A 12,522-nucleotide genomic window follows, 5' to 3' on the forward strand; every position below is an offset into this window, starting at 1 on the left:
CAGGGATTCCTTTGTACTTGATGAGTTGTTTGAACTGAGAACCACTTAGCATAATCAAATATATCTGTTGCGTAGAATTGCTAACGTTTTCGCAGAAGGCATCTCGGAATTTCTGAATGAGTAAATGCATTCTAGCTGTCCATATAGTTTATTGGATCCACCTTAGAAACACCGCAATTAATCAAATCTGACCCTCCTGCCCGCATATAATTTAGTTACTATATCGATTGCGTATATGCGGTGCCAATAAAATATGTTATACCGTTTAGATTATGTTCCACATGATATCACCACTGTAGGCAGGCTATATGGGATTTATTATATAATTTAAGTGCGATGGTGCTTCCAGCTGGCGCTGTTCGGGCTCAGCAACCAGGCGACGGGGCCACGCGCGGCGCGTGAGTCAAGTCTCGATCCGGGGAACCGGATGTCTTTTATCGCCAGGTTAGCTCAATGCGCCTCGGCTTTTCACATTCTCGTAATATCTCTAGCACAACACACATTGCCGTCATACTCTAATTGCAGTGTGTTTGCTGCTACTCACAACTGAGACCGCATTCTTGCCGAGGAGTCTCATCGGATTAACGTTTTGTTTGTTGGCCGCCACTTCTCGTTCTGCCTATATATTTTATTCGCCACACCATGTCCAGCTCCAATGGCTTTAAGCCAGCAGCAGGCCCACCCCTTAAGAGGTCTGACTCTCTCGACCTGTTATCTCCCACTCAGTCCCTCACTGGCTCGATATCTGCAGCCTACGACTCTTCTGCACTTTCTTCGGACGACGAAACAGACTACCGGTCGATATCACATCAAGTCACTGGCGGTCGCAACATGAGTAGTTCAGGATCTGGTGGTGGTCACGCGAGCCAGAGAGACACGTTCGGTGGACGGAGATTACCGCAGATAATGTCGTCGCCGTTTAATCGGAGTAGTATTAATCGGTCAGAATACCGGTATCTACACGCGCGACTGGATGATGATTATGACGAATTCGAAGGACCCCAAGTCGGGGGCGATCACGACGGCCGATCAGTGCAGTCAGATTTTCAAGCAAGCTTATCTAATAGCAGACGATATTTATAGTACGTTCTCAATCTGTAAATACGCGATACTTGTACTAATAGCAATTATAGTTCTGCGATTGCATTGGTGGTTGCTCTGGCATCATTTGTAATCCAGACCGAGGCGGCAGGCTATATAGCTCAGGATTTGCGTTATCAAAAGCCAATATTCATGCTCTACGTGACCCATAGCTCCTATATTATACTATTTCCTCTTCAGTTAATATTTTTATGGCTCCGTTCTCCGCGACATTCTCTGTCCACAATTTATAAGAAACACCAGCGTACAATTTTGTCTACACTCAGCATCATTGCGGCTTCGAATCACTCAAAGGTATCGCCACTGCAGTACATGATTCGGACGACCAGTCTTATTACGTTGGCGCTTACTATCGCTGCAAGTACATGGTATATTGCCGTGAATCTTACTACACCTAGCGATGTAACCGCCATTTACAACTGCTCGGCGTTCTTCGCGTATGCGTTTTCGGTGCCGCTGTTGCACGAGAGATTCAAGTGGTCCAAGGCGTTCAGCGTCTGTTTGGCCATTTTTGGTGTGCTGATCGTTGCATACGGCGATTCATACGTCCCCTCTACCTGGACTCCTGATGATACTCGAGACGAGAGCTCGTCGCCGTCTCCGGACGAGTTCGCTTCCAATAGGCTGATGGGCAATATTGTTATTGGAGTTGGCGCCGCTATGTATGGCTTATATGAGGTTCTGTACAAGCGGTTTGCGTGCCCGCCGGCTTCTGTATCAGTTCGGCGGTCCGCACTCTTTGCAAACGTGTTCGGGTCATCGATGGGTTTGTTCACTTTTACATGCCTGTGGATACTGCTTCCAATTCTCCACATCCTTGGTGTCGAGAAATTTGAAATTCCTCAAGGCGAGACGCTGCAGGTTTTAATCGTCTCAGTCCTAGCAAACGTTGCGTTCTCGGGAAGTTTTCTGACCTTGATGTCCCTAACATCCCCGGTTCTCTCCAGTGTCGCTGCGCTCCTCACAATTTTTCTCGTCGCGCTGTGCGATTGGATTTTATTGTCGACTCCGTTAACACTCGGCGCAATTGTCGGCGGTCTGACAATTGCTGTTGCATTTGTTTTACTTGCGTACGCCAGTTGGCAGGAAATAGGGGGCGACACCGATTCCATCACGGACGAGGAAATCGCCGCAGCAGAGGAAGAACGCAGGCGCGTGCTAGGACAGAATGATAGGTGGATTACGCATAGAGAATCTATTATCGAAGACGCTGCGACAGCCGGAGGTGCCTAACCGTATTTAGGTGGAACTGTTTATATTTATTTTAGTTTAGAGATATTGTAAGGGCGGCAGTGTTGTATGATCTTTCGTTGGTGTGTTGCGCATTTGTGTAACTTTGGTAGTCTCTAGATTCTTTACTCTGCGGTTTGGGCGTGCATTTGTGGTCCTTGTAAAACGAGAGGGGAGGTAATCAAAATAAGGATTCCCAGCTATGAACATTTATCAAATGATGCGTACAGATATGATTCTTATTGTAAACTACGGGACATGGCGTAGCGCAATTAGCATTGTGTTACATATAAAAACTTCGTGAATTCCTAGCTTTAAACGTCGCAGTGTTGGGTGCACCTGCCATTAATGGTAGGCAGGTCCCGGGGCTGGGGCTTAGATCTCTCAAGACTACACCGTCCTCGGTTCTGGTATATATACGTAAGGTATTGCAGACCACCACGTCTCACCAGACACTGGACCCTTGCTAACTATTGAAATAGCATATCGCCATGGCGGAGCAACCTATTGGTAAGCTATTCTGAATTGATTCTCGCGTTCGTTTTAGTAAGCTATTACGGGATGCTGTCCGTAATTATCGTCCAAACGATGCCGTGGCTAACCGGTTGATTGATATAGTCCTCGACCAAGGTACCGGCTTCGTCAAGATTGGTCGTGGAGGCACGAATTTCCCGGATCATACTTTCCCGTCCATCGTCGGCCGTCCGATCTTGCGAGCGGAGGAACGTACGGGGAATGTCGAAATTAAGGATATCATGGCTGGCGACGAAGCCAGCGCTGTGCGCACCATGTTGCAGATTTCATATCCGGTATGGCTACATCTACAGTCATCAGTGCGAGCGTGGGCTGACAACTAGGGGCTGACATAGATGGAGAACGGAATCATTAAGAATTGGGAGGATATGGGACACCTATGGGATTATGCGTTCTACGAGCGAATGAATATCGATCCGACCGGCAAGAAGATTCTTTTGACCGAACCACCGATGAATCCATTGAGCAATCGAGAAAAGATGGTCGAGACAATGTTTGAAAATTACAACTTTGGTGGCGTGTATGTTGCCATCCAGGCAGTTTTGGCACTGTACGCTCAGGGTATGATATTATCGCTCATGAGATCTCGAAGACCAATTTCTAACATGCCTCAGGTCTTTCATCTGGCGTCGTCGTCGACTCAGGTGATGGTGTAACTCACATTGTGCCTGTCTACGAATCTGTCGTGCTCAACCATCTTACCCGTCGTCTTGATGTCGCGGGTCGAGACGTCACGCGCCAGCTAATCAACCTCTTGCTCCGCCGCGGATATGCGTTCAATCGAACAGCTGATTTCGAAACCGTCAGACAAATCAAGGAAAAGCTATGTTATGTTAGTTACGATCTCGAGTTAGACGCCAAGCTGGCCGTGGAAACGACTGTTCTGGTCGAGTCTTACACTGTACGTAATCCATTCAAGTTTTAATCAGAAAACAGCATTAATGAAGATAAAGCTTCCTGATGGCCGTACGATCAAGATTGGATCAGAGCGCTTTGAGGCTCCTGAATGTCTGTTCCAACCACATCTTGTCGACGTCGAGCAACCCGGTATCGCCGAGTTTCTTTTCAACACTATCCAGTCAGCCGACGTCGACGTCCGATCAAGCCTGTACCGCGCCATCGTCTTGTCTGGTGGGTCGAGCATGTATCCTGGCTTGCCTAGTCGATTGGAAAAGGAGTTGAAGCAGCTGTGGTTGACGAAAGTGCTGAATGGTGATCCCGCGCGATTAAGTGTATGCTACGCCTTGTCATTGGGGACGCGTGGAGGATGCATTATACTAATTTTTGGTATAGAAATTTAAGGTCAGAATCGAGGATCCACCTCGCCGTCGTCATATGGTTTTCTTGGGTGGCGCGGTGTTGGCCAACATCATGGCGGATAAGGAGCATATGTAAGTTCGCCCACGTACCGCACTAATGTTAACTTTTGATTCTGTGATCTGTAAACTAACTACGACGTAGGTGGATTTCGAAGGATGAGTGGGAAGAGCAAGGACCTCGCATTTTGGAGAAATTGGGCCCAAGATGAAGAGTGATTAAGGGTCATGTGTTTGTTCTATACTTGTACGTTTAGTCTGTCCATTTCGCATTATATATTGCAGCTATATATTTCTACGTGACTAGACGTTATCACGTACCGCGGAAACCGCTACTGTATGTGACGATACAGGAATATTATTGAGATAGCTCTTGTCCTTCAATCTACTGTACCTGCGCAGCTACCCACGCAGCTGAGAGATATACTATAACCCCGAGCAATTAACGAATGGAGAGGAACGGCTGAGCTAGTTCCTGTCAGCCGCTCCTGCTGCTTCAGTCCAATCATCTGTAGCAAAATCTCCCATTGACCATTCACTCTGGTTACCTTATTTGAAGGAAAACATTGCAGTCAAAATATCAAACAAACTTGCCCGATTCGAGTAGTTACGACTACTTGACGCTATGCCAATCATGCCGATCGACGGGAAAAACGAATGAGCGCACGACAACGAGTAATCAAAAAGCACAGCAACCAATTATCTATTGTGCAGCCGCTATTACCAGGATTTGCCTGAATGGCAGCGAGATGCTTTGGACAAGACGGAGTGAGATGGAGTTCACCAGGACGACGAGGACCCTAGACACAAATACCTTTATTAATCGACGGCGGCGCACGGATATTTTGATTGCATTCGTCAGTATGTGAATGCCAGGAAGGATGTAAATGAAATATGAAACATGTGTGTCTTGCAGTCCTGTGATCTCAGTATCGTTCTTCTTGGAATCTGTTTACACATCGTCTGCTATATATTTCGATTCCCACGGACGGCTTTGTGGTCAGCACGTTTTTCCAGGTCCCACCCAAATGGTTTGAATCAGGAGCATGGATGACGCAGTGTCTTGCATGTAAAGATGGGCGTGCCGTGACTTATTGGTCATATCACGATTTGCAACAGTTTTGTTTATTATAATTGATCTTTTATTTTGCTGATACCGCATTCTAAGAATTACATTCGTGCTGAAGGACCCGAATCTAGCGCTTATCGAATCTGACAACTTCTATTGTACATTTACAGTAGCGAAGATTCAGCATTCTCGTTGATCGCTTGGTGGCGTTATAAGCGTTCTCAGAGACACGAATTAGAGCCTAACTACTGAGTAAAAATTAGCATAGCATTTGTCAGCCGGTCTTTTTTCATAATTTCATGCATTAAAAATGAGTGAACCAGGCCATGTGGATGCCAGCGTCAGCGTCACTATGCCGACCGTAGTAGTTCCATCTACCGTCGTCAAACCAGAAGCCACACTTTCCTCGAAGCGAGAGCGCTCTGAATCACGGACGCCGTCACCTTCGCGCTCGATATCAGGGCCACTGGTGGATGAGAACATCCAGCTCCCAGAACGCCACGGTTCTGCGGTGCCCGAGCAGCCAAAACGATTTCGACGAAAACCGTCACTAGCCGCGGCAGAAGAAAAAGGCCGAAATAAGCGCATGTTTGGAATGCTTCTCACGTCGCTTGGAAAGTTTCAGGAAGAAACGAGTCGTTCGCGTGTCACCAGTAAGCGCGAAGAAGTGGAGAAAAGGGTGCGCGATCGCAGAGGAAAGAGTCACTCGATATGGAACGACAGATACGCGAAGATCGGCTTAAACGGAGTCGACTGGCCGAGTATCGGAGGACTCACAGTGCATTAAGCAGCAAAACTGCGATGATGCGCGAGCATGCCCCGCTACTTGAAGACTGCAACAGTCCCAGTTGTATACTACAAACCGAAGATACTGAGAAAAAAAGAAGAGGAGACCATAGCAAAACAAATGGAAGAGATGGAGTATAAGATTAAGCAGGATTGGGATGACTTTTATGTCAAGTTCCCAAAACAAGAGTTTAGTGAGCCTGTCCTTGGTAGGACGGAGCCGTCAGAACCGGTTCAGACAGATGGACAGCCTGCCGATACTAATGGAAGTGAAATGGGGTAAAAGTCCGACGAGGCAGAAGATGAGGACAGTAGCGGCGTTGAGCTTGCTGCTCCGAGACCTATGTCCTCATGATCTGTTCTTAGATATACTGTAGAATTTGACGGTGAACGGTTGTTCCACATCTGGCCTAAATGTGTCACTGTTGTTCGTTCGTCTCTCATCGCAAAGAAATCTATACTACAATCCAAAGTGCCAAATAAAAATCTATAATACAATCCTATGTCCCATGATGAGTCCACAACTGTTACTCCAAACTCATGAATGCAGCCAAATTCCAATTATCGATTCGTTGTATCGACTAGATGATCATGACACACTTCCCAATTCGCCTTCAAGTCATGCATGGTTTTCTCCTGCGGCCAGACCTTGACAACTCCCTCGATCTCCACACCCCCAGACACTCGAAACAAGTAATGCAGGAGCATATCAGAGAATAGCCATGACATTCGGCCCTTACTGAAATGAATGAAATCCTTATATTCGCTTGTCGCGCCATACGCAAGTCTGGACCAGTCGAATATCTCCATGTTGAACCTCGTGGTGACAAGGGAACGCAACATGCGGTCGATGGACAAAATACCTGCATCTTCATCTTTGCCTTCTTTACGAACGTTGGAGGACCGATACATCATTGGCACGTTATCCCCGAAAACATCCTTCATGAACTCGACAAACTTTATGAACCGCTTGGATACAAACCGCAGTTGATCCATAGTTAAGGGTTGCCTTGGGCGCCCGATTACAAACTTCGTCCGATCCTTCTCCGGCAAAGCCTGCATCTGGTAAAAATGGGCACCAGACAAAAATGCAACTTGATCCCATAGCCCAGACTGCATCAGTATCAAGTCAGGTCCGGATCCAGAAGGTCCGATGACTCTATGCATTGACACCGGTTTGAAGATCTCTTTGAACCGGTCTTCGAAACTGACGAATTTCATGGGCATCCACCACCATTCTGGGCGGAATGTATACATTCCCGCGATATGCCACTGCACAAAGGTGATGTTGATGAGGGGGATATGGCAATATGCCGTAGTCTGCTTCGTGAGATGTGGGCCGCCGCCGTCTTCGACGAATGGCTGTCCCATGTCCTCGCATATGTATTGCAATTGATTCCGGTCAAGGGAGTCGCCCATCAGTAGGATGCGCCGGTTCTTGGTCCAGGACATGTGCAGGCGGACGAAATCGTCTTGCGCGGTCAGTTCCGGCTCTGGATGACGACTTTCCTTGGCATCCGCGACCTTTTTGAGATACGCGTAGTACGCTCTCAACATTCGGAACCAAGGAACAGGCGCTGTGTTCAAGATTACATCGTCAACTGTGCGATTGTTGAGTAAAATGTCGCCCATATCTGCCGGATGCGGATACGCAGTCTCTGGAAGCTCTGGGAGATCAAAGAAGGACGGGTAGAATGGAATCCAACGGGTCTCCTCTCGATCTTCGGTTGTGTACATATATCCCGGCATTTTATATGGGTCAACGCATTCACGTGGAGTCCGGACTGTGGGAGCATTTCTCATGAGCTTTGTGGTCAAGACACTGGCGCCAAACGAACCATATATTCTCGCAGAGTAGTACAAGTTAACGGCGAAGCATAATGCAGCAAACACGATAAGGACCAGTCGTGTCTGACGGATGGGACGCAGACGCATTGGAACAGCTCGTGGAGGAGGCACTGGAAAGAGAAGCTCTAGTACGAGATGGACAGTACAGGTTCGACCATTTGTTGCTCTGTAAATACTCTTGAACAACAGGGTTGCAGCATCGAGCCGCACGGTATTGCCGACACTTGTTGTACCTTCATGGGTATGGTACATCCAGTTTAGTCCCAAAAAACTCTATTTTTGTTTCATAATTTTGACTGCATAACTCTCACATATTGGTGGAGATATACAACATATTTGATCATAATTTTGGACGTATATATCGTCTGTTAAGTATTAAGAAAACAATGCATATATCAAGACCCAAAATCAATTCCTCACCCTTCGCATTCGCTTCTCCATTATGTGACCTCTTCGATCCTCGTCCCATTGATATTTCTAACTAACTGGTGGGATTTAGTGCAATTGTAGTTATCGAGAAAGTGTGTTGTAGTTGACGTGTCAGATACGCGTTTTGTCTAAAGCAAACTAGCTTCAAAAACAATACACTAACCATTTTAGGTAAACCAAACCCTTACCCTTTACAAAACCCTAAAACCCTGTGTTGCATAATTCGGTTGTCCCATAGTTAAGGACCCTCGTACCCCCAATTTTCTTCGTGGTAGAGGTCCCTCAATTATTAATTTTTTCAAATAAAAATTGGTGCAAACGACTTACAGTAAAGCGCCTATGAGGTTATTTACGTTTTTAAGGGACTATGTATGATTCTGTTAACGTAATAAAATCTTGTTGTGGGAGTAGTTACAATTTCGGGACTAAACTGGATGCACCATACACAGCAAACACAGCAGGAGTTCTACTTATTAAAAAGACTCAACTTAGTCGTTTCATCCTCGAGCCGAAACGCGTTATTACAGGCCATCCCCTAAAAGACTAAGGCTGTTCCTGAGCGGAAGCTCGCATCCGGAGAAAACTTTGCTCAATCTGCCGCCGCGCGCCCGAGGCAGCGCATTAGCTAACTCACAACTTTATTTTGCCGATGAAGTCTTCGTGTCATATTGTTCGCAGAACATCGAGATCAGCCCTAACCACGACGCCCTGGTTGCGCGACATGTTTTGCCTTCTACCTTCGTTCTTGCAGCCAAAGAGGCAACAGCGGTGGAGATTCTAGACATGAACAAGCGGATCTCCTTCCGTTGCAAACTTATTCGACCACAACCGACCAGTTCGTCAGGGATGGCCCAGTGTCGCCGGATGTGAAATGACATGAATCTTTTTTGTTTTCGCTGCCTGAAAATACCTACAGCGGATTTTCGCATCTCCATGCTGGGACGGCGTCTCATTACAGGAACTGCGCGGTCAATTATCCCTGATGACGAATACATATGAACTGTTATGCCACGTCTATCATCAGATATGTCAAAATCTCCCCAATTAGAGACGGGACGTTCGTGTGTACTCTGTATAACTTCTATGACTATGCGTACTTTTCAATCAATGCTCTCATTGAGCTCTTAGCCTGGTCAAGATACCACCCTCCACCGAACAGCGCCGCATGATTCAATTCGTGAAATAGTCTATAGAGACGAATGCGGTCCTCATATTCATCCCTCGGTTCCTTCTCTGGTACAAGTTCGTGGTACCGCTTGTAAAATCCACCTGAGCTGAATCCACCAAACATCCGCATAATGCCCAGTTCGAACTCAGAGTCAGCGTAAAACGCACATGCGTCGTATATAACTGGAACCGTCTCGCCTGTCTCGGAGTCGTTTATTGCGCCCGCGTTGCCGGCCCATAAATCGCCATGCACTAACGAAGGGGACGACTTAATCCCATCTAACAGCCGCGGGACCACTTTCTCCACGACCTTGTTGCCCAATTTATCTAAGTCAATGTCACGCCCATTAGCCCTCGTGTTTTCATCGAGAATAAACTGCAATCTATGCACGCCGTAGAATTCCGACCATGTCGTCGTCGGCGGGTTCGGCATCTCGGTAGCTCCGCAACAACTGGGGAGACCGTCCGGTAATCCGTACGCATCGCTAGTAGCCTCTGCATGCAACTTTGCCAATTTCTCCGCCAATTTGCGCTCCCAATCTCTTCCAGACCCAGACCGTAAGTCCTTCAAAAAACTCGCAACAACGAAATACTGCGATCCATCGTTAAACAGTCCTGACGCAACAGGATCGGGACAGAGGCCCGGAACTGCTTTGGAGATTAGTTGTAATGCGCGATATTCGCCCTCGATTAATTTTTTTGACCTGGCGTATTTAAGGAAATATGTTGGTACACCGCATTTATTGATATGTGTTGTGGTGCCGAATGAGGCTCTGGAGTGGAATGAGGAGGGGATCGTGTAGTCTGTTGCAGGACCTGGGAGTGCAGAGAGGACTGCGGGATTGAGATCGAGCTGGCTCATGCTAGATCCAAAGTTGCCCATATATCAATGGAATTAAAGTTATGTTAAACGGCAGAATTAAATAGAGACAGATCGGCATTCAGATGTAAGGTGGGTAGGCTGCTCCTCTCGACGAGTATGATGTCAAGTGATGTTCGCGATAACCAATATGACTTACCTACATATTGATTCCATTTAGAACGGACCCTAAACCTCAAGTTGATTAACATGTGAGAGTGTGTCATTTAATCGTTATCATTTTGGCAAATACGATCTTTTAAGCCAAATTAGGCTACTGGGCAATACATGATAGTGACTTGCTTTATATCCAATACCGAACTCCGTCATCGGGACAGACTCTTGCAGTCTCAACCCTGACACCTTCTTCACCCCAGAGAGCACGCTCCATCACCAGTTATCAATCCAAAAAAATAATTGCAGCGCCAACGATTCCAGTGTGGTCTCCCACAACTGTACTAAGGAGGCCCAAAGAAGCTTAACGTTTGCTGATCGAACGGGGAACTGTGTTCTCTTCTTGGTATGGCCGCAACTGCAGATTGATAACATTTGGTCGTGGACATTCCACAATGTAAAACTGCCAGACATGTTACGTATTATAGCTAGTAATACAACTGGCTTGCAATCAAAACAAGACTCAATTCGTTCTTAGAAGCTATAACACAATTAATCGTTATAATTTATACTAAAATGTCAATTATAATGTATGGTAGACGAGGTCATCCGCGACACCACCATAGAAACGAATATTAAGTGGATTGCGGCTATTTAATTTCTTATTGAATAATTTTATGGAATTTAAGCATGGAACTTGAATTGATACATCCCGATACAGTCTATGCGTGAAGTGCGCCAGGACTGACAGGAGTGCTCTACCGTTACCATCGCTATTCGGCGTGACCTTGAACTTTGGATTTTGTGCTGACCACTGCGCGAATAATTACGTTGTGAGACCGTTAATGATGATATTCTTGTAGCCGGTCAATTCAATGAGTTGGCGTTGTGAGTGTCGGTGATGGAGACTACTGGAGGCTTTTTCACGTATTACATATGGCAATGTAGATGCATCTCTAGAGATAGATCCAGTCAACATGAGGACGGCGATTAGACATTTCACAGTGGGTTAGGGCTTTTATGAGTCGAAGGATCTGGGTGGAACAGACTCGCGCGCATCCTCGCGGACCATCTATTTATCGGAGAGTAAGACAGAACCAGACTTTTTACGGAATACAAGGATCTGTTCAAACTTCAAATCGATTTCTGCTTGCTGCACCTCCGAACTGATATCTTTCAAAGAAGGTCTTGAAGCTTCGATCGGGCTTATAGCGACATTGGGTTGTGGCGCCAATGATCACGCAACGTGAACTCTGCATTGAAGAGGAACATAAACGACGTGGTGAAGGTCACGCAAATGTTAACGAGGGAACTTTATCACTGGCCCCGGTACTCGCGACACAGACACTACCGTGCGCTATCCTGTTGTATTGACTCCTTGACTGTCAGAGAAACAGCCGACCAAATTTATTGTGACATTTACGCCTGGCGTCGTGGGGATTAAAGTGTATACACGTACCAGGAGCTGAGCAGTGGCCGCAATGCTTATGCTTATATGGTGCATGAAGTTTCCATCGCTATGTTTCTGAAGGTTGCGTAACAACATCGTTGGCACTCGCGATGCATTATGGTGAGCTGCGAAATGCATTCTTTGCAAGAAATGGTTATTGACACAGCGCTCGTGCCACATCTAAAATAGTTGCAGAGCAATATTTGTTCACAATGGAAGCGTCTTTGGACTCGCGTCTGCCGGCTCTCGACGATTCGCGTTTCCAAATGTGTCTCAAAATGTGCTGCTTGAAGATAACATTAAGGGACGGGGCGTAGAACTGACAGTAATCGTTTGTATAGATTAGCTCTCAGTGGAAGATCATTTTCAAATCTTGGCACTGATCCCTGCAATGGCATCCATGTTTGCTAGCATCATCCTGACAACAAGAAAGTGTGGTGGAGTCTTGATAGCGTGGATGTTTAGTGCTGATTACAGGTATTAGTGAGAGTTCACTGATTACATAGTCTGGGCTAATCCTCGGGTCTTTGAACCTTCGGAAGCCGCAAAGGATAGATGTTGACTTTGAACGCGACCCTGCGCATAAGGTCATCCCCGCTTCGACGCCACACCCAGGATG

General features: G+C 46.6%; 5 protein-coding genes across 5 annotated transcripts; 3 read left to right on the top strand and 2 right to left on the bottom strand.

Moving 5' to 3' along the window:
- Window positions 1–362: 362 nt before the first annotated feature.
- On the top strand, window positions 363–2,564 carry V1508DRAFT_455881 (uncharacterized protein). The gene is made up of 2 exons (XM_066942632.1): window positions 363–1,082; window positions 1,134–2,564. The coding sequence occupies exons 1-2, from the start codon at window positions 643–645 to the stop codon at window positions 2,332–2,334; spliced, it is 1,641 nt and encodes a 546-aa protein (XP_066795791.1). The 5' UTR covers window positions 363–642; the 3' UTR covers window positions 2,335–2,564.
- Window positions 2,565–2,684: 120 nt separating this feature from the next.
- On the top strand, window positions 2,685–4,601 carry V1508DRAFT_417733 (actin family). Its single transcript, XM_066940385.1, has 8 exons — window positions 2,685–2,756; window positions 2,814–2,841; window positions 2,950–3,140; window positions 3,201–3,426; window positions 3,480–3,766; window positions 3,819–4,097; window positions 4,159–4,256; window positions 4,327–4,601. Exons 2-8 carry the CDS (start codon window positions 2,823–2,825, stop codon window positions 4,391–4,393), a joined length of 1,167 nt encoding a protein of 388 aa, XP_066795792.1. The 5' UTR covers window positions 2,685–2,756; window positions 2,814–2,822; the 3' UTR covers window positions 4,394–4,601.
- Window positions 4,602–5,560: 959 nt separating this feature from the next.
- V1508DRAFT_404409 (uncharacterized protein) lies at window positions 5,561–6,319 on the top strand (the record flags this gene model as incomplete). The annotated part of the gene is made up of 2 exons (XM_066938625.1): window positions 5,561–6,028; window positions 6,083–6,319. The coding sequence occupies 2 exons, from the start codon at window positions 5,561–5,563 to the stop codon at window positions 6,317–6,319; spliced, it is 705 nt and encodes a 234-aa protein (XP_066795793.1).
- Window positions 6,320–6,381: 62 nt separating this feature from the next.
- On the bottom strand, window positions 6,382–8,083 carry V1508DRAFT_417737 (uncharacterized protein). Its single transcript, XM_066940386.1, has one exon. The coding sequence runs from the start codon at window positions 7,969–7,971 to the stop codon at window positions 6,598–6,600; it is 1,374 nt and encodes a 457-aa protein (XP_066795794.1). The 5' UTR covers window positions 7,972–8,083; the 3' UTR covers window positions 6,382–6,597.
- A 1,317-nt stretch (window positions 8,084–9,400) lies between these two features.
- V1508DRAFT_354907 (Fructosamine/Ketosamine-3-kinase) lies at window positions 9,401–10,342 on the bottom strand (the record flags this gene model as incomplete). The annotated part of the gene is made up of 1 exon (XM_066936936.1): window positions 9,401–10,342. One exon carries the CDS (start codon window positions 10,340–10,342, stop codon window positions 9,401–9,403), a length of 942 nt encoding a protein of 313 aa, XP_066795795.1.
- Between the last annotated feature and the right edge of the window lie 2,180 nt (window positions 10,343–12,522).

The sequence above is a fragment of the Lipomyces doorenjongii genome, assembly GCF_038497915.1.
Source record: "Lipomyces doorenjongii strain NRRL Y-27504 unplaced genomic scaffold V1508scaffold_25, whole genome shotgun sequence".
Taxonomy (NCBI): Eukaryota; Fungi; Ascomycota; class Lipomycetes; order Lipomycetales; family Lipomycetaceae; genus Lipomyces; species Lipomyces doorenjongii.